Consider the following 19188-nt stretch of genomic DNA (forward strand, 5'->3'; position numbering starts at 1 on the left):
CCGGCTCTGCCTAGGCGGAGCGGCAGAGAAGAGGCCCCTTTAGAAGCAGAAATGCAATGGGCTGGACGTGGGACTTTTTTGCATGCAGACCATGAGCTCCGCTGCTGAGCTGCACTACCCTCTCATTTTATAACATCCCATTTTTGGCACACATACACACACACACACACACACACACACACACACACACACACTTGCTTTAATTTGGTTTCCTTTTTTTGCGTTGTTTTAGTTTTCATCCCTTTTTTTTCCTTTATGTCTTTTTTGTGTTTTCCCATGTAGGAGCGATTATGTTTGCCTCTGCACATATTAGAAGAGAGAGGGTTGACGCGAGTGGCAGAGACTGTACAGGCACTTCTGGAACGGGCCCCCCCAAAACAGCAGCACCACCACCAGCAGCAACAGCAGCAGCAGCAGAATCAGCTGGCTGCTGTGTAGTGACCCCCGAGACCTTGTTGCTTTGTCCTTGGCCAAGCCGAAGAATGCCCGGACTTGACTGCTGGGGCAGCGTGTCCAGACACAGGCAACCTTGCCTTCGAAGGAGGAAATCTGTATCCGGGATTCCTGAAGGGAATAATTTTTGCTTCATTTCTCCACTTTTTTTGGAGGTCAAAAAAGTTTCCATTGAACTTAAAGAGAAAAGAATTCTTTGTAAAGTGAGTTTTGCCTGCACGCGTGGGAGGGAACTAGGGGCAGATGTCACCTCCTCTCTCATTCATTTCTCAATAAGGTCACAGTAGAATTGGGGCAGCGAGTGGGAGCCTTTGAAACTACCCCCCCCCCCCGAAAAAACACCATATGTTTAAAAAACTCTGGGGTGGCTAGTATGTCGTATTCAGATAGGAAATATCTTTTGGTTTTTTTGCAATGCTCTCATTCGTTTCAGCACACAGGGCATTTCTTGTGGATTAGACCCACCTGAACACACACGTACTCCTCAGCCAGGACTTTGGAAGCGTACATCTAAGAGTTAGGTTATGTTCTAGCTTCAACATCACTCCCATCGGACGTATGTATAGGAATACTTTTTCACACAGGTTCTTCCTCTGGCATTCTGTGTCCCAGCACAGCGCAAGAAATTAATTGTAGCATCCATCTACTCGTAACTTGGTAACTCGCGGTTTCCTGAAAGAGCAATTCCTGGTACGAATTTTAATTTTCATTGTCAAATCATCCTACAAAGAAACTGCTGTTTGGAGGTAAAATAGCAGAGCCCTTGACCTGTGCTTTTCAAAAATGATCTGTTAACTGGGTAGGAAAGTGGATTATTGAAGTAAGCGGAGACCACTGGCTCTGTTGCAGAAAGAGAAAAAAGTGTTCTTTGGTGGATTTGGAAGAACAGTTTATAAGGGTAATTCTTTTCATGAAGTTAATCCAGCATTTCCTTTTCTGCATTCTTCTGCCATCTACCCTTCCCCTTTATTCATTGCTTCTCTTATGTGTTCAAAACCTGTAGCTTTGGAGAGTGTGCAGGGCAGATGAAAACCATGTTAGCAGTTTCTGAAGACTGGATCTGCCCAGCAAGCGCCGTAAAAATGAGCTGAGAAGTGCAGACTGGCAGTCGTGCAGTTCCTGCAGCTGCACTCCTGCCCCAGATGTTGCCTTATGATGGGCAATTTGAGGTTCATGTCTTGTTTCTCCAACTGGAATGCCTTTCAGACACTTCTCTCCTCCCCCTGATGCTAACAGATTTCCAGGTGGAGCCAGCTGTGGGAATTGGTGGTCATGTACTGAAGCATTATGCTGATTCTGTGACTGAGAAGGACCGTAGGGAGGGAGCTGGGTAACCAGAATGCAGAAGCAAACCGTGTCATCACGTAGGTGAGCAATATTTGGGCAGCAGGGAGCAAGCCTGTGTGCTGGCTTCAGAGCCACACCCTATAGCCCCTTGCAGTATCACAGAGGATTTGGGGAGGGGGGTGTACTTGGGGGCAGCGAAATCTTTGGCTGCCTCCATGCAGCATGTTCTCTTGTGGCGCCCATGCAAGGCACTGCTCTCGGTAGTGATTCCTGGGGAAGAGAGGCCCTCGTGGCCTGTATGTGAGGTTCACAAAATAAAGCAGAAAACACTGAATGTAATGACGGATGGCAGGAGGAGGTGATAGAATAGTTCAGCTGAGATGTGTAGACAATGGATTTTGAGGAATCTGGAAAAGAACCTCTGGCTGGCTGTGTTTTTGCTTTTGACATGCATCTCCTCTCCCCAAGTGTCGGTGGCGCTGTGTTGAAACAAAGCACAAATATCATTTTTGCTATTCCTGTTGGTTTCCCTGGGCTTTAGGTGGACATCGTCCTTTTTGCCATTCTCACACGCCCTCTGCAATCACTTCATTACTATTTTGATGCCCTTCCTGGTTAATTTTGCCTTGCTAGGCTCTCGTGTCCTTGCAGGCTGCTTAGTTCCTTTTTGCTTCATGACCCCTGGCTCCCAACTCTCCTCTGAAGCACACGAAGAATATTTTTAGCAAAACAGTAGCATACGGTTGAAGCAACAGTTTTCTTCTAGCTCGGACGGCCTCAAGGCCTGCAGGGGCTGGACGGGCCACAGGACTGCCTGCCTCTTTGCTGATGCTGGGTGTGCCGTGTTTTGTGGGTCCGGTGTTGCCGGCCAGAAGCAATTCTTGAACTACATCAGATGCAATAGCAGCATTGAAAGCCCTCTCCCGGTTTCCTTTGCGTTTCCGTTTGCCACCTCGCGGACCTCTGATTCAGATGCTTCACCAGTTCTGCCGCTGTGCCTGCTTCACCAATTCTCAGCCACTTGTTTTGTACACGTCTCTGGGTTTTCTGTTATTTATGCAAGCAGGACCGTCTCAGAGTGGAGGGAAGTAAACTTAGCATAGCGAGGTGGGTAAGTGAGGAGAGATTTCATGAAGGTTAGTCTTTCACTCCCACACCTTTTTATTTTTTTAAAAAAGCATATAACAGTTTGTAGGCTCCAGCCCAGTTACCAAAAATGAGCAAGTTCATCACCATATACTGTAAAAACATCTTCTACCATGTCAAGGTCAATCCTTTACCTAGGCAGCTCAGTCTGTATATTACGGTGGGTTGAGAAGCGGTATTTCCTGCAGCCCGGTTGTGTAGGTCATCTTTAACTGCAGGAGAAAAGCAGCAGTGTTTGGTAGTGCGGCTGAAGCTCCCAGCCCATTCCAGCAGGACACATGCAAGTGGTTGGCCGAAGCCCTTAAGGGCCAGAAATTCTTAGCATGCTTTGCGAGAGGACCCAGAAAGGACTGCATCCTACCAAAGACATCCAGCTGCCCTTGTGTGGGGCTGCAGTGGGTCTGCTGGTAAGCTTGGGGCTCTTTTGCCTGGGCAGTCAGTAATGCCCAGGGGTATAACTGCCAGGAAATAATTAAGCACAATGTGGTGGTATTGCCTCCCACGCAAATCACCACCTATGACCAGGGCTAAAGCATATGACATGCTTTTTTAAAACAAAACAAAACACAAATGCTGTTTTGTGTCGCTGCGTCATTTTGTCTCTTCACTTTATTATAATCTCATGATGGCAAGAGTTCCATGAATGGACATTAACAGCGTGAAGGAAATCCAGGTCCTTTCAGCCGATGGGATGTTTTATGTATTATACCAAAAAGAAAAACCACTTGAGTTTTCTGTTGCTAGTTTTAAATGGCTTGGGAATTTTCGTGTTTTGTTATATTTATGTGCAATTTTTTCCTTGTATTCAGTGGAAAAAAGTTTTTGTTTTTTAAGAAAAGTGTATAGAATTCTATTTTGTGTGTTGAAGCAACAATAGATGGCTGTCCTCTTCTGGGGAATATCAGTGCAAGAGATCCCCCCTTCTGGAGATGGTGCTTGCTGTTGGGTTCCTATAAATCATTCTGTTTTCGTTACCTGTCCACAAGCAGTCCCAGGCAAACGTGACTATTCTGAGAATCAGGTGGTTTTCCATTCCAGAACTGACACTTTTATTTCCATCTTGCAAGGGGTATCATTCATTCAAGGCTGCTCCAGCAAAGGATTGTGCTGTTTGCATAATTTGGTCTCTATTTCCTCCAACAGTGCAAAATAAGCTTTAAAGCTTTATACAACCCCCCTCCCCTTGATATTTGGGGAACTATAGATGTTGCGTGCACAATCATATTATCCCAAATGAAGCTGGTTGCCTGAAAGGACCCAGTGAACAATAATTTATGCAGCACACTCAGTGGGCAAGCTAGATCTCTCCTGCTTGTCCCATGAACACTGGCTAGGGAGTCCATCCGTTATCCAGTGTTGGCTCATCCCTTTGCACAGGGTTTCCCAAACTTGGGTCTCCAGCTAGTTTTGGACTACAACTCTCATCATCCCCAACCACTGGCCCTGCTAGCTACGGATGATGGGACTTAAAGTCCAAAAACAGCTGGAGACCCAAGTTTGGGAAACCCTGTGTTAGGGTAAGTGGGGCACTGTCCCCCCAACCTCAGTGTGCCCTCCCAACCACCCTGCTTTCTTGTATATCCCCAAAAATTGGCTGGGCATTTCACTGTATCTGTCCCCCCCTACAGTTGGCCTGTCTGCCTCCCCCCCGGCCAGTCCCAAAGGGCACCAAAACACACTGTATTAAGTAGACCGTGTCCAGCTTTCTGACTCCCACCACATAGTGACATTAAGATTGAGGTCAAAACTAATTTGCTTCATGGAAGGCAAACTCACCTTGTTGCTCTGAGTAGCCCCTGCAAGTTCTTGCTAGAGCAGGCCCAATAGCCTCCGCCTGTCCTAGGGATGGATTGCAGTCTCACCTCTGGGTAGATGGAGAATATCTTGCCTTCCTTTTCGTTGCTGGTTAATCAGAGAGGGCAGACTCGCAGGAAAAGCAAATGCACTGACTTCTGGCGCAGTTCATTAAATGTGCCCAAGAGAACAGCTTCTTGCAAACTCTCCTCTGTGAGGGCTTGTGCAGGAGCTTTTCCTGACAAATCTCTGCCACCAAATATTTAAAAAGGAATCTTTCCATGACTGTTCAGTAATGACCGGTGCTATTATGTCTTGGAATGGTTCTTTTAATTTTGTTTTTTGGGCAGTGGGAGGGATATCCTGTAAATTTGGATGGGTTTTTTTCCCCCTAAGCATGTTTTGCAGAAGATTTGAAAGCCTCCATTTTCAGTGCACTCCAGCTCTCACATATTCATTCTCCTCTAGGCTGGCACTCGGCAGAAAGCCCAGAGGATAAAGACTTCACTCTTGTTGTTTCTCCAGACTGTAAACGTGTAATTAGTAGTATAGCTAAAGGATTTTTAAAGAAGTTCTTTCCTGTATTTGTATGTCTGTAAATACATTCCATAGTTTTCAAAGACTATATAAACATCATAATATCATGTACTTTATTTTAAATTGCCTGTATGCTACCAGTCAATTTCTAGCGCACATGATATTATAAACTTCAAACCTGGGTGATTTGAAATAAAGGCTGAAGCTTTAAAACCTGTGTTTGTGAACAGAAGCATTTATTCTGCAGTGGGTTTGTCCAGTCTCTCACGTGCCCTTGATTGCTTCTCTCCTGGGAGAGGGAGGTTGAATAGCCTTGTTCCTTTGCTTGTTCAACATCACAACATCAAATGTGTTGCTGCTCCCAAGGGCTCATCAAGTTCCTGTAGAATCAAGTTGGTATCCTATTCTGCGTATGCAGCATGTGTGATTATTAGAGTAGTTGTCATATTAATAACTACTTGGTTTTGCTAGTTTTCTAAGGTCTTCAAGTACATGTCCAATATACAGTGGTGCCCCGCAAGACAAATGCCTCGCAAGACGGAAAACTCGCTAGACGAAAGAGTTTTCCGTTTTGGAGGTGCTTCGCAAAACGAATCTCCTATGGGCTTGCTTCGCAAGATGAAAATGTCTTGCGAGTTCCTGCGGTTTTTCCCCCTCCCCCCCTTTTTCTAAGCTGCTTATCAGCTGATCCGATAAGCCGCTAAAAGCCGCTAATAGCGCTAATCTGCTAATCCGTCAATGGGCTTGCTTCGCAAGACGAAAAAACCGCTAGATGAAGAGAATCACAGAACGGATTCTTTTCGTCTTGCGAGGCACCACTGTATAGGAACCACTCCTAGGGTCCAAGGTTACTTCAGCTACCACCACCCCCAATAAAAAAATTGAGGTAGCTGCCCCCCCCAAATTGATGGACATTGCCATTTAAATGGTCTTGTGATTCATTATCTGGGGCATCAGTATCTGCCCCCCCCCTCCAACATTTTATTCCGTTTGGCACCCTTGATGTCCAATTATCACCAGCGACATTCTTCATGGTATGTCTCCATGCAGTTAAAGCTTAAAAAGGTAAATTACACGAGCAATCCTGTGGAGATGATGGACCATTTTTCTTTGCAGCTTTCCTGAGCTCGAGCAGAGGGTGGGGAGACAAGATAGAAGATTGCATCGTATGGTCCAGGGTAATTAACACAAAATGTTGGTATGGCCTGTTCACTTTCAAAGCAAGAAAAATAGAACCAGCAGCTTCAATGCTCTTCTGCTGACTGGGACCAAAATAGCAAGATCTCGCTGGCTCAAGCCGAGTGCTAGAAGCTTTTATTAATTCTGATCCTTTCAGCAAAGAAATACAATTGCCCCGTTCCTTCATCCCACAAAACCGTGTTGCCCAAACGCCCAGTGTGGAGATGGCGCAGGAGCTGGGCTCTGTTCCCATCACTTTTTCTTCTTTGCTCCAGGTTTCCCTTTGCCCTTCTTCCCCTTCTCTTTGGGCGGCTGCTCTTCTTCCCAGAGTTTTTTGAGGGCCTTGTAAGGGCCAAGGAATCTGCGGACCATCATGCCTCTCCACCAGGCCTGCAGCTGAAAGCAAGGAAGAGGAGAAGCGTGTGCATGCAGGAAGGAGACACTGGGTGCCCACGCTACCTTCCAGCTGCTGCTCAAGCTTTGCCAAAAATGGGCTCCCAGAAATGACTGCTGTTCAACAAGCCCAGTTCCCCTAGCCTCCCCCCCCCACCTCTCTAATGAAGCAGGGCTGGCTTGAGTCCAGCGTTCCATCTGCTGCCTGTCTGCTCCAAGTCAGCCACAGCATCTAATGCCCACATTTATCCCAACGCTGCCAGCTCAAGCTGCAGAAAGGCGCAGCCCTGGATACGCTCCAAGAAATAAATGACATCTGTTGCAGAATGTCCCTGGGCAGCCAACATCCAAAGGCACGCTTCTGCTGCACTGAGGAGAGCAAATGGGTGGCTAGGATTGGGTTTTGGCTATCCGTGAAGCCAAACACAAGGCTGCTTCTCACTTCTGCAATATGGTCATGCCTAGATGAGCAGATTCTGCGCTTGTTCAAATATGCTTCTTCATGTGGTACGGCAAGGTCTGCTATTCATGTAAACAACTGATAAACAAATTATACTTCATGCTGTACCCTAGCTAACTGTTGGCTAGAAAGAGCTACAGAAATGGCTATGGATCCCACAGTGTTTCAGGCCTCACTTAATATTGTTTTCCTATATGCATGTTTTCCCCTCTTCCAGGCCAGTCCTGCAGCTGATGGAATTGAAAGTGCTGGTCACAATCTGTGGCTGCCTGTTTTACCATACAAGGATGGTCCGGGGAAGACCCTGCTTCTTGTTTAGCTGATGATACTTATCTGAGGAAATGGCTGTTAGGTTAGGGAGAAGTGCGGGAGGAGGTTGGAGAGAACCTCCAAGCACCCCTACAGAAGCAGATGGTTCTACCACCATGCCCCCCGCTTGGCACATTTTAAAAGCACATAAAAGGATTAGAGATCTGGAGCCCTGAAAGGGGAAGCCATGAGATAGAGCAGCCTTCCCCAACCGGGTGCCCCCCCAAGCGATTTGCACTGCAACTCTCAGCCCCAGTCAGCATGGCCAGCAAGGGGGGTGGTTCAGCAACATCGGGGGGGGGGAGCTATACAAAGCAAAGGAGATGATCTGCTCCACATGTTGGGAGAGGGGCAGAAGACATGGTGGAGGAAGAGCTTTTCTCCCCACCCCCGCTTCCAATTTTTAGTCCCAGGACTCCAAAGGTAAGGCTATATGGACTCATCTTACCTTCAGGATACTCTTCAACTCCAGAGCGTCCTGTTCTACTTTCTTCCTTGCACTCTCCTTTTCCTTCCGGTCCTCAATTATAGCTTGTTCGCATATAAGACACTGTAGAATGCAAAGACACCTTTAACTTGAGCTTGGAGGTGGGCTTTCGCTCTCACCTCTCACCCCTGGACTCCTTCCTTAGCTTTCTAAGCTTCCTAGCAAATTGGAGCAGCAGTGAGGATGTGTGGATAGAGCGGCCCCACATATAGCTGCCATGGATCACCAACGGACCAAGGAGCCTGACCATCAGCTTTGTTCCCTACCTGCTTGGCCAGTTCCTGTAGCGCTGCCTGGTCAGCTGCTCTGGAGGCCTTCAGGGAATTGAGCTCTTGCTGCTTGGCTTCTGTATCCCTCTCGTACTTGTCCATCCAGTACTCCAGCTTCTCTTCTATGCTCTGCGGCACACACAGGTGGACACTTCACAACACTCCGCATTTGTCTCCTGACCATTCCGGGGCATGGCTTAGAGCCCAGCGCCTCATGCAATGACATGATATTGGAGGACTTGCAGAATGAGGTGCTTGGTGGGGATTTGGGGATGATCAGCTTATCACCTTGTCTAACTCTCTGCTGCTGTCGGAACGCAATTTCAGAGCCAAAGCTCTGTGTCATTTCTTGTATGTACACAGAGCAACTGAAGGGAACGGGGATGATCTGTGCATGCAAGGTGGTGCCCTTGTGTGTGTAAGGAGCAGCAATGAAACAAAGAGTCATGGCGAACTGGAATGGGCAATAGGCTGCTGTGTGCAGCACCTTAGATGCTTTCTAAATCTGAAGTTCCCTATGAATTCCATCCCCAAGATACCTTCTGTCTGAGGCCCCTGAAATGGTCAACTTGTGTGCTGGCGGCTCTATTCCGCTTGCCCGAAAAGATGGGGTACAAAGTAAAGAGACATCTATTGTGCAGGGTGTATTTTGAACGGAAGAGCAATCGTATGAGCCACATGCACACACAAACACACCTGCCATGTGCAGTTTAAAGTGGTACAGCTCAGCCTCAGGGTTCTAGGCCTCTGATCTTTAGATACCGTAGGGTCTGGATCCATTTGCTAGCTCAACCCATAGGAAGTGTATGTCAATAGAAAGTAATGATCTGGATTAAGGGTGGGGATCACATAAACCTCTGAAGAACAAGGAAGTAGATCTAGCAGTTGGCTGGAGAGTGGATGGCATTACAAAAAGTTATAGCACAAAAAGAAGACCTGTAGCCTCTAGATGTTGGACGCCAACTTCCATCAGCCTCGCCAGCATGAACAGTGGTTAGGGCAGATGGAAGCTGTAATCCAACAACAGCTGGAGTGCCACAGATCCCACATCTGTGAGCTCAATGGGGCACCAGAAAGCTTTGTGCCACCTACCTTCTGCTGCTGCTTAAGGAAATTCTCAATGTCCATGTGGACTCTTATCTCCTGCTCAGTTTGATTTCTCAATTTCTGTAATGGGAGAAAGACATTGCATCAAACTTTATTTGGTTCTAAGCAAATGCCAAGAGGGTTCCCCTGAAGACCCGGGGGAGTGCATGCACCACAGCCCTCTCTATGCCATGTTGCAGAGTGAGTTTATGGTCCAGGCGTAGTATAGCTGTACAAAAAAAAAATCGTCAATGATGCCATCCCTAAATTCTGCCCTCGTTTTCACTGCTGCCAGCCCCATGTCATGACTTGGCTAGCCGTACAGTGATTGAAGGTTGAAAGAAGACCAATAGAAACTGAGAACACTGGGCAATTGAACCAGATTAAGTCAATTGAATGTGAAAACCAAGAAGAATATCCTGCATATGAGCCGGGTAGAACATTAAATTTGCATGCAAAAGGCCCCAAATTCCACTCCTTGCCACTTAGGATCATGTAGCAGGTGATGGGGAGGACCCTGCCCAAGACCTCAGAGAGCCTCTGCCAGTCTGAATCAGTCTGACCTGATATAATGTAGTTTTCTATTAATACCAAGGTTAGCCCTTGACTCGATTGAGAGTTAGATCATCTGCTGCTCACTTAATCTGAACTAAGGTTCAGCACAAGCCTTTTTTCTGGCACCAGGAGGACTCAGCTCTCCAAAATAGTTAGTATTCCTGGGTTGCCTCTGGAGCAACCACACAGCAGTCCTCTTTGGGTTGAGGATGCTCAACCAAAAGTCAGGTTACGCTGCTGGGAAAAGTCTATACCAGGACTCTGAACAGTGGCTGCCTCTATGCTGACGCCACCTATGTCATTAAGGCATGCCCCAACCTCTACTGCAGACCACCTCCCTACGAACGCATATGGCCCAAGGCAAAGTGCTTACTTCAATTTCATCCTGCAGATCATTCTCTGCCTCAAAGCATTTATTCTTTGTTTGAGCCACCTGGAGGTCTGTGTCCTTCTTGACATAACGATTCTCCATGTCTGTTTTAGCCTTCATCTCTTGAAGCTGGTCTTTGAGGTATGCAATCATCTCGTTCCGATTCTGTGGAATGAGAGAGTGGGCGGGTGGGTGGGAAGGACTACAAGCAAGGGAGACTTGATGTGCTGGTCTGTGGTCATCCTCAGAGGTGCTGCTTAAGACTGAACTGGCTTCTGCCTTGCCTTGCCTTGCCAGGGTATGGATGGGCTTGCAACTCAACAGTGTGTCCAGCCTTCTTCTCACTGGGGTAGAAAACATGTCTGGACTGTACCACTCCAGATGGGGGTTTACATCACTGAATGCTCCTCTGTACAAAAGATTCCTTTTCTCCGCTGTGCCACTTTTCTACATGCATGGATTTTCCCTTTTATAAAAAAATGAGCCCACCCAGACACAGGTTGACTATCTCGGGGATATCTAGGCCTTTAAGAATGACTTCTGTTTTGCCACTAAGGTCTGACTCACTGACTGTATTTGGAGCTGAAAAATAAACACCCTGTTAGGCAGTTGTAAGTTTTAAAAGAGGAAAACTCAAGATCAGACAGGATCCATTGACTGTAACATGCCTGTTTGAAGTTAGTGCAGGACAGACTGTTGCAGAATAACCAAAATTTTCCATTCAGCAGGCAAAGCCTTCAGCACTATGTCGTGGGTTGAGCTGGGGGAGGGCCTTGGTCTGAGACTAGAGCTGCTAAAAGTACATGGGAAGGAATACTATCTTGGAAAGAGGAGGTTAGCAACTGAGTCCTGCCAGCATAGGAATCCATGTATGTGCCAGCCTCACGATAGTTGTGACCCGTGGAGGAGGAGTGTAGCTTTATATTAAGGTCCTAGAATTCAGTGCCAGAAACACTTGGACTCTGATGTTAGCAAATGCAAATGAGATGTAAAAAAAATAGATCAGACCAAAGGCCCACATATCCCAGTGATGGGTATCCAACAGCACCGGACTCGGTTGCCTCTGAGAAATAACCAAGCATCCTCCCTCCTCAGTTTGTTATCCCTCCTCTATAACACAGCTAGTATTCTGAACATGGAGGTTCTCTTAAGCCTCTCAGGGGGCATTCTGATTGGTTGCTGTAACCCCAACGCCCAAACCTCCCTTTGGATCTGTAGGCAGGGCCAACACCATGCAACACCTTCCCCAAGGGGGGGGGGGCTGGGCAGCCCTCCAGACCAGCCCTGCCTACTGGCAGGAGACGAGGGCCTTGTCAGACAGCTCCAACAATACCTTGCGATTTTAAAAAACGGCAAGAGGAGGGACTGTCCCAAAGAACAACAAATCAGGAAAAAAAACTTTTTAGTGATGACCAATGTCCACTGATAGATCTGAGCCTCCAGGTGTTTTATCTAACCCTTTCTCAAAGCCAGCTAAGCCCCAAATCCACAAATAAATGCTGGCATTTAGTTATGTGTTCTGCATTCCCTAGATTTGGAAACTTTCTGCTGTGCAGAGCCCATTTTGCAGCCTGAGCTGCACCTGTTGGGTGCTAATTTTATTAATTTCATACTGCATTTCAAAGGGGGGTTTGAAGGGTGTGACTGCCTAAAGCTCACCTGTAGCTCAAACTCCTTTTCCTTCTTGACATCACTGAGCTGCTTCTGGAGACTCTTTATCTTCTTCCTTCCCATCTCTTCCCTAGAAGGCGAGAGGGGAGGGAAAGGAAATCCCTGGTTTCCTGGGGCACATCAAGACTTAGGCCGGAAAGGGGACTTTGGGGCATGCACCCAGAGTTCCCTCTGGTCAGTTGGCAGCAAACTGGCAGATGCTTTATCAAACTCAAGAAACAGGCCATGTGATGATGATGATTTTATTATTGATATGCCGCCCATCCAACTGGTTTGCCCCAGCCACTCTGGGCAGCTCCCAACAAAATATTAAAAACACAGTAAAACATCAAACATTAAAATTATTATTAAGGTGCTTTATGTGCATCTGGGGACGTGGGTGGTGTCCTAGGACTTGCCAAGCCTAGGACTTGCCAATCAGAAGGTCGGTGGTTCAAATCCCCGCGACGGGGTGAGCTCCCGTTGCTCGGTCCCTGCTCCTGCCAACCTAGCAGTTCAAAAGCACGTCAAAGTGCAAGTAGATAAATAGGTACCGCTCCGGCGGGAAGGCAAACAGCGTTTCCGTGCGCTGCTCTGGTTCGCCAGAAGCGGCTTAGTCCTGCTGGCCACATGACCCGGAAGCTGTACGCCGGCTCCCTTGGCCAATAAAGCGAGATGAGCGCCGCAACCCCAGTCGGTCACGACTGGACCTAATGGTCAGGGGCCCCTTTACCTTTATGTGTATCTGATTCAGAAACTACAACTAGTGCAGAATGCAGTGGCCAGACAGCTCACAGGAGCAGATTAAATGAAATAAATAGAAATTACTGGCAGCACGACCCTCTGCTGCTGAGAGAGCTGTGATGGTTGCCAATTCACTACTAGGTCAGGTTCAAGGGTCTTGTGTTAATTCACAAATCCCAAAAAACCTAAAAGGGCACCTGATCCCTTATGCTCCACCACGATCACTGACACCCGCTGATGGGGCACTTCTGGTAGTTCCTTATTCCCTGATATTTGGTTGGCCTTCCCTGGGCGCTGAGCCCTTAGGGTGGCAGGTCCTGCTCTGTGAGACTCCACCGGACACAAGTGGTGGAACCACAACAAAGGCCCGTTTATTGTGTGAGGAGCAGCTGTAAGGTGGAGCTCTTTGGCTGGTTCTCTCTGTTTATTAAGGATTGGCACTAGTGGCTGCTGAGAGGCCCTGCCTGAGCACCTGGAGAGTGACTGTCAGTCAGTGGGCAATGTTGCGCTAGTCAGCCTAAGTTCAAAAGAGGCAGCTTCTAAAATAAAACTCCAACCTGAGGACAAGGTTATGGAGGTGCAACTTCTTTTCATTTTCCAGGTCCACAGCTAACTGGAGGGAGTGAAAGGTTCCCAGTGCCAGCATTTCCTCTGTCACGTCTTCAATCACGTCGCTCGTGTATTTCCTGGCAGGAAAGGAAGGAACCAGATTGCGTTTCACACCCTTTATGACTTAGCACTGGCCGTGCACTCAGGCCAGTTGCAGAGGGCGCAAATCCACGGGTTAGGGGGTGCAAATTACTTGCCTTGCCCCGGGTGCTGACAACCCACGCTACGCCACTGCTGGGTAGGAGTGTAAACCCTCAGATAAAAGTGTGAGAATTCCTCGTGAACTTGAAAGAATTCAGCGCAGATAAGCATCCTGTGTTCCATTGCCTGACCGAAGGGTCTCACCTGTCCGCCTGAATCTTCTTGAGGTTCTCTGGGGACAATGCGCTCTGTTTTGTGGCAATGGTGAAAAGGTAGTTGGCTCTCTTCAGCTCATTGCCGGTGTCCTTCAGCTGCCGCCCGAGTTCCGCAATCTTGCCCAGCTCAGTGGGGATCTTGGCCTGACTCTCTGCCCGGGCGTCCATCAGGTTCTTGTACCTCGCGCTCAGCTCCTTCTGGCTTGCAAGAACGCCCTGGACCTCTGTATCGTTAAGCTGAAGAGCAACAAAAAGAGATCCTTGCAAATAAGGGGCAGAAAGGAGAAAGAAGGAAAGCAGTCATAGCTGTGGTTAAGTGATCAGGAGGAAGCCGAATAATAATAATAATAATAATAATAATAATAATAATAATAATAATATAGTATTATTTATATGCCACCCATCTGACTGGGTTGCCCAAGTGGTTCTCCTGCTTCCTCTCCTTGTTGGACTAGTTGCTGCAGGCAAACTGTGGGGAGATCTTGCCTTCCTGCCCTCTTTCTGGGCTTGCCAGAAGCCACCATTGAAATTACCCAGATGGAGCCTGGTTTTCGCTAATCGAGGCTCTTCTAGGTGTTCTGGAGCACATATTTCTCCTTTTCTCCTGCTTGGGGATTTAGACAGCTGTGGGGAGGAAGGGACTTTCAGCCTTGGCAACTGATCCATGGGAGAAGAGCTACCAGGGATGAGCTGCTGTGCTTGTTAGGCCTGACACTCCACCAAGATCTCACACAATGAGGGAAATATGGAGCAGGGCTTAATCTGATGAACACAGCCAGAACTTCTGTAACATTCTCTGTCTCGGCAATCATGTGATTCTGCCCTTGCATGAATGCACACCTGAAGCACGCCGATTTGCATGGGGAAATGAAGCTGTCACTGGTTTGGAGGTGAGGTGAAAACTCCATAGTAGAGTACATCCTTTGCATGACTAACAAGGCTGGTGAGACCTTGCCTCAAAGGCCCTAGAGAACTGTTGCCAGTCAAAGCAGATTGGGTTGGGGAATATTTTTCATCCAAATCAGGGTTGGTGAGAGTTTGAGGGCCAGACAGAAAGACCTGGAAGGCTGCATTTGGCCCCCAAGCTTGAGGTTCTCAACCCCTGGAGTAGATGGGACAGAGCAAGAGGCATTATTGGTCTGAGTCAATATTACGAGCTTCATATTTTTTGTGAGTTAGCAGTTGAGAAAGATGGCAAGGGCAAAGTATACCTGAAGGAGCGTCTCCACCCCCATCGTTCTGCCCGGACGCTGAGGTCCAGCGCCGAGGGCCTTCTGGCGGTTCCCTCATTGCGAGAAGCAAAGCTACAGGGAACCAGGCAGAGGGCCTTCTCGGTAGTGGCGCCTGCCCTGTGGAACGCCCTCCCACCAGATGTCAAAGCGATAAATAGCTACCTGACATTCAGAAGACATCTTAAGGCAGCCCTGTTCAGGGAAGTTTTTAATGTGTGATATTTTAGTGTATTTTTTGTTTCTATGGAAGCCACCCAGAGTGGCTGGGGAAACCCAGACAGATGGGCGGGGTACAAATAATAAATTATTATTATTATTATTATTATTATTATTATTATTATTATTATTATTATGTGGAATGAAGCTTTGGGCTGCCCAAGAGCAGGATGATTAATAACACTATGGGAGATTAACTTCGTAAGACTGAGAAGGAACAAAAGAATAAATAAAAATAGTAAGAGACAACTCCAGAACAGTAGGATGCTGGGCAAAAATTATCAGGCTGATACTGATAATAGTGGGGGCAGGGGAAAGAGTGCGAATGCATCCTCAGTTTCCCTCTCACAAGTCTGTGATGTACTTACATCGCTGACATCTTTGCGGCCCTCATAGGAAACTGGCATGATGAAGCCAAGAATGGCAAGCTGGTCAACGCAGTCCTCCAGTAGAGCAGAAAATCGTACCGCATCCAAAGGCAGCAGCCTTGGTGTCTGGATGGTCAATTCCCTAGCCAAACAAGACAGTATTCGCCATTGAGAATGCAAACAGAATACTAGAATGCAACCATCCCCCACACTGGTTGCTGCTGTGTCCGTGTGGGCCCTGAACGTTGCACCTTCAAGTTCCACTGCTAGCATCAGCTGGAAAAGCCTCTCCCCAAGACTTGAAGAACAGCCTGCTGCATCAGGCCAATGGCTGTCCAGTCTAGCATCCTGTCCCCACTGTGGCCACCCAGACCCCTGTGGGAAGCCTGCAAACAGGACCTGAGTGCATGAGCCCTTTCTTCCTCCTGTGGCATCCAGCGACTGGTATTCAGCACTACTCCCTCCAACCATGGCTGGTAGACCCTGATAACCTTCATTAAGTTATCTAATTCTCTTTTAAAGCTATCCCAGTTGGTAGCTGTCAATGCCCCGACTGAGTTCCAGTTGAACTATGTGCTGCGTAAATGATCCGCCCTGAATCTTCCGTTAGAGGGATTCACAAATTCTAGAGTTATGAGCGATGGCCGTGCATACTTTTATATACCGTGTTTTTTGCTCCATAAGACGCACTTTTCCCTCCTAAAAAGTAAGGGGAAATGTGTGTGCATCTTATGGAGCGAATGCAGGCGGGAGGCTCTGCTCAGCGCTCCCTTTAAAGAGCCACGCAGAGTGTGTGTGCAGCTCTTGCTGGTTTTTCCCTGAGGAGGGAGAAGGGACTGACGGGCTGCCCTCTGTCACTTCCCACACCTCCCGGAAAAGCCAGCAAGAGCCGCTGCCAGGCTCTGCTCAGCGCTCCCTTGTAAGGGCTCCCTTTCGTCCCTTATCCCACTTTGTTGAGAAGCCAGCAGAAGAGGCTCTGCGCAGCTATCGCTCTTGCTCTGCTGGCTTCTCAGTGAAGCGGGAGGAGGGACGGAAGGGCTTAAAGCAAGAAAAGCGAGAGCCGCTTACATGCTCTGTGCAGAATATTTTTTTTCTTGCTTTCCCCCTCTAAAAACTAGGTGTGTCTTATGGTCAGGTGCATCTTATGGAGCGAAAAATACGGTACTTCTATCATGCCACCTTTCTTACTTGCATTTTCTCTAAACCAGAAAGTCCTAAATGCTGCAGCCTTTCTTCATAGGGGAGTCGCTCCATCCCCTGGATCATTTTGGTGGACCTTTTTGAACTTTTTTCTACAATATCCTTTTTGAGGAAGAATGCACACCGTATTCCTAGTGTGCGCACCAAGACCAGGACCTTGCACTTAGCCTGGTAGCTAATTGGCAGCTCGTTGCAAAGACGATCTAAAAGTAACTGATTATATATACATCAGGATGAGAAGAGCTTTTGGGAATGCAGAACGTTGGGTAGGCGGAGGCTCATATGGGAAAGTATTATAACCACACAAGAGAATCCTTATTCTCATCTCTGGAATGTTGGAGGGCTTGGCTGGCGTTCAAGATTAAACAGGCATTAAGTCGTTTTAATTTAACTGGGTGTTTTGTTTTCATTATGCATAAGTTTTGCTTTATGCTTAATGGTTGCCATCCACACCGAGCCCTCTGGAAAAGGGGGATAGGGATTAAACGAAGAAACTCTCTACTTGGGATGCTCTGCTGACTTTGGCTGGCAAAACTTGGGTCATTTTTCTGCCATGCAAATCATGTCTTTGTTTTTTTTGTTCCAGTGATACTAATTCCAAGACCAGAAAATCTGGAAGCACTTCAATTTAACCCACAGTGCCCTCTTTGGGGAAACAGAGAGATTAACAGGGTTTCATTTTATTTAACAAAGTTGATATACCACCTCTAAGTGATTTATGAAATTATAAAATAAAACAATCAGTAAAAAATGTTTAAAAACATTCCAACATGTCTGGATAGGTCACAAGTTCACTAACAGGTTTTAAGGGGCTATATGTGAGTTTATAGAACATAGCAGGCACACATTGAGTTGGGAATGTACTAAAAATGATAAAGAGCAAAACATTTTTTTTCTTTTATTATCAAAACAAATATTGTGGAGCACCTAGCTGAGCAGGATAAAATGGAACTGTGAGAAGAATCCTGCTGGATCAGACCAAAATCCCATTTAGTCCAGCATCCTGTTCTCACAAGGGCTAACCCAGGGGTCTGCAACCCGCGGCTCCAGAGCCGCATGTGGCTCTTTTACACCTTTGCCGCGGCTCCGGGGAGGATACTAGAGAGGGGAGGAGGCGCATTGTGCGCCCCGACACTCCCCACTGTGGTGGGCGCTATACTGGCTGTGACGTCGCATGGGGGCGGTGCGTGCGTTAGTCCCGACGTCACCTTCCCGCCCGCTGTCAGATCGCGGCTCTGGAGATATATTTGTTTTAAATGTCGCAATGGTTTTGCGGCTCCCAGGGTTTTTTTCCTTCGGAAACGGGTCCAGGTGGCTCTTTTTGTCTTAAAGGTTGCAGACCCCTGGGCTAACCAGATCCCTGTGGGAAACCAGGGAGCAGGACGTGTGTGCATATTAATAAAATACAATTATTATATGATGTAACATATATTATTAATATAATTTTATCTAAAATACATGTGCCCCACTGCCTCATTCAGTACAAGAGATGGCTCACAAAAATGTCTAAAAACAGCAACAAGACACACCCCAGAAGGAGCCCTTTGCCAAGTTCATGTCTCAGATGCCCCTCGTGAAGAAGAAAGCCTTGCAGCGCTTTGGAAAATTAGATAAATTAACAGGAAGGATTCGAAAGTTGCGGGACCAGAGATTCTTAGAAGACTGGAGGAAATATATGAATTATTTGAAAAGCAGTTGTAATCAACAGATTATGCTAGTAGGACTGCCAGAAATTCTGTAAGGAGCATTATCTGAAATATTGCAAGAAAGACTATGAAGAGAATTATTCGTTAATGATAATTAAGAGTAATAGAGAAATTAAGAAATGCAGAATAACTGATAAAGAACGGAAAATCATCTGAGGTGGTTGACAGAAGTCTAAAATATTGCATAAGATGAGAAGTTATGTTAAATGAATGTTGGAAATGATATGTATAAAAAAACTAATAAAAATGTATGAAAAAGAAAAAGCAGTTGTCTCTGGCAGACGATGCCATTCCAGCAGCCCTGATGCCACCCCCGACCCTCAAATCCCCGGGGGGAACTTCCTAGGTCGGGGCGAATTAAGGGCCGTTGAACCCAATTCGGCATCGCTGACACGAAGGATTCTTCGATTCTGAGATCCCCGTGCTGAAAAGGGGGTTGGGCTAGATGACCTTTGGGGGTCCCTTCCAACTTAATAAGTAACCAGCGACCTCTTCATTTTTCCAATTGCCCCTTGGGCATGACGCCCACCCCGAGGAAGCGCTCCGTGGGGCTCCCACCCCCGCCAGGCCTCCCTTCACACGAGACACTCACCCGGCGGCCTCCATGGCGGGACCCGGAGTGGTCGCCATGGTTACCCCTCAAGCGGCAGGAGAGGTCCTCGCCGCGAAGGGCTGGCCTAGTTGACGCCTGCCAGGGTGGGGTTTTTTTATATTTTAGGCTTGTAGCGCGGCGCGGGAGCAGAAAAAACGCCTAGCCCACAAACAAAGCGAACCAATCAGTT

General features: G+C 47.3%; 1 protein-coding gene across 3 annotated transcripts; it reads right to left on the minus strand.

Moving 5' to 3' along the window:
* Nucleotides 1-6514: 6514 nt before the first annotated feature.
* DRC9 (dynein regulatory complex subunit 9) lies at nucleotides 6515-19145 on the minus strand. 3 transcript variants are annotated; one of them, XM_082224476.1, is made up of 10 exons: nucleotides 18999-19145; nucleotides 15501-15642; nucleotides 13674-13921; nucleotides 13277-13405; nucleotides 11985-12066; nucleotides 10329-10490; nucleotides 9407-9481; nucleotides 8312-8443; nucleotides 8007-8108; nucleotides 6515-6792 (listed from the first exon to the last, which is right to left on the minus strand). In XM_082224476.1, exons 1-10 carry the CDS (start codon nucleotides 19034-19036, stop codon nucleotides 6649-6651), a joined length of 1254 nt encoding a protein of 417 aa, XP_082080602.1. In that variant the 5' UTR covers nucleotides 19037-19145; the 3' UTR covers nucleotides 6515-6648. The 3 variants fall into 3 exon arrangements, with proteins under 3 accessions (XP_082080602.1, XP_082080603.1, XP_082080604.1); XM_082224477.1 differs by lacking the exon at nucleotides 18999-19145 and adding an exon at nucleotides 18896-18918; XM_082224478.1 differs by lacking the exon at nucleotides 18999-19145 and having other exon boundaries at nucleotides 13674-13944; nucleotides 15501-15637.
* Nucleotides 19146-19188: the final 43 nt, after the last annotated feature.

Source organism: Podarcis vaucheri (assembly GCF_965113315.1).
Source record: "Podarcis vaucheri genome assembly, chromosome: 5".
Lineage (NCBI taxonomy): Eukaryota > Metazoa > Chordata > Lepidosauria > Squamata > Lacertidae > Podarcis > Podarcis vaucheri.

What these genes read in the sequence shown, in the direction of transcription:
- DRC9 (XM_082224476.1), bottom strand. Translation starts at nt 19,036, where the DNA reads ATGGCGACCACTCCGGGTCCCGCCATGGAGGCCGCCGG. An exon ending in CTCCATAACCTTGTCCTCAG is followed by an intron (nt 12,067 to 13,276) that starts GTTGGAGTTTTA and finishes CTCGCCTTCTAG; the next exon opens with GGAAGAGATGGGAAGGAAGA. An exon ending in AGTTGAAGAGTATCCTGAAG is followed by an intron (nt 6,793 to 8,006) that starts GTAAGATGAGTC and finishes CCTTGCTTTCAG; the next exon opens with CTGCAGGCCTGGTGGAGAGG.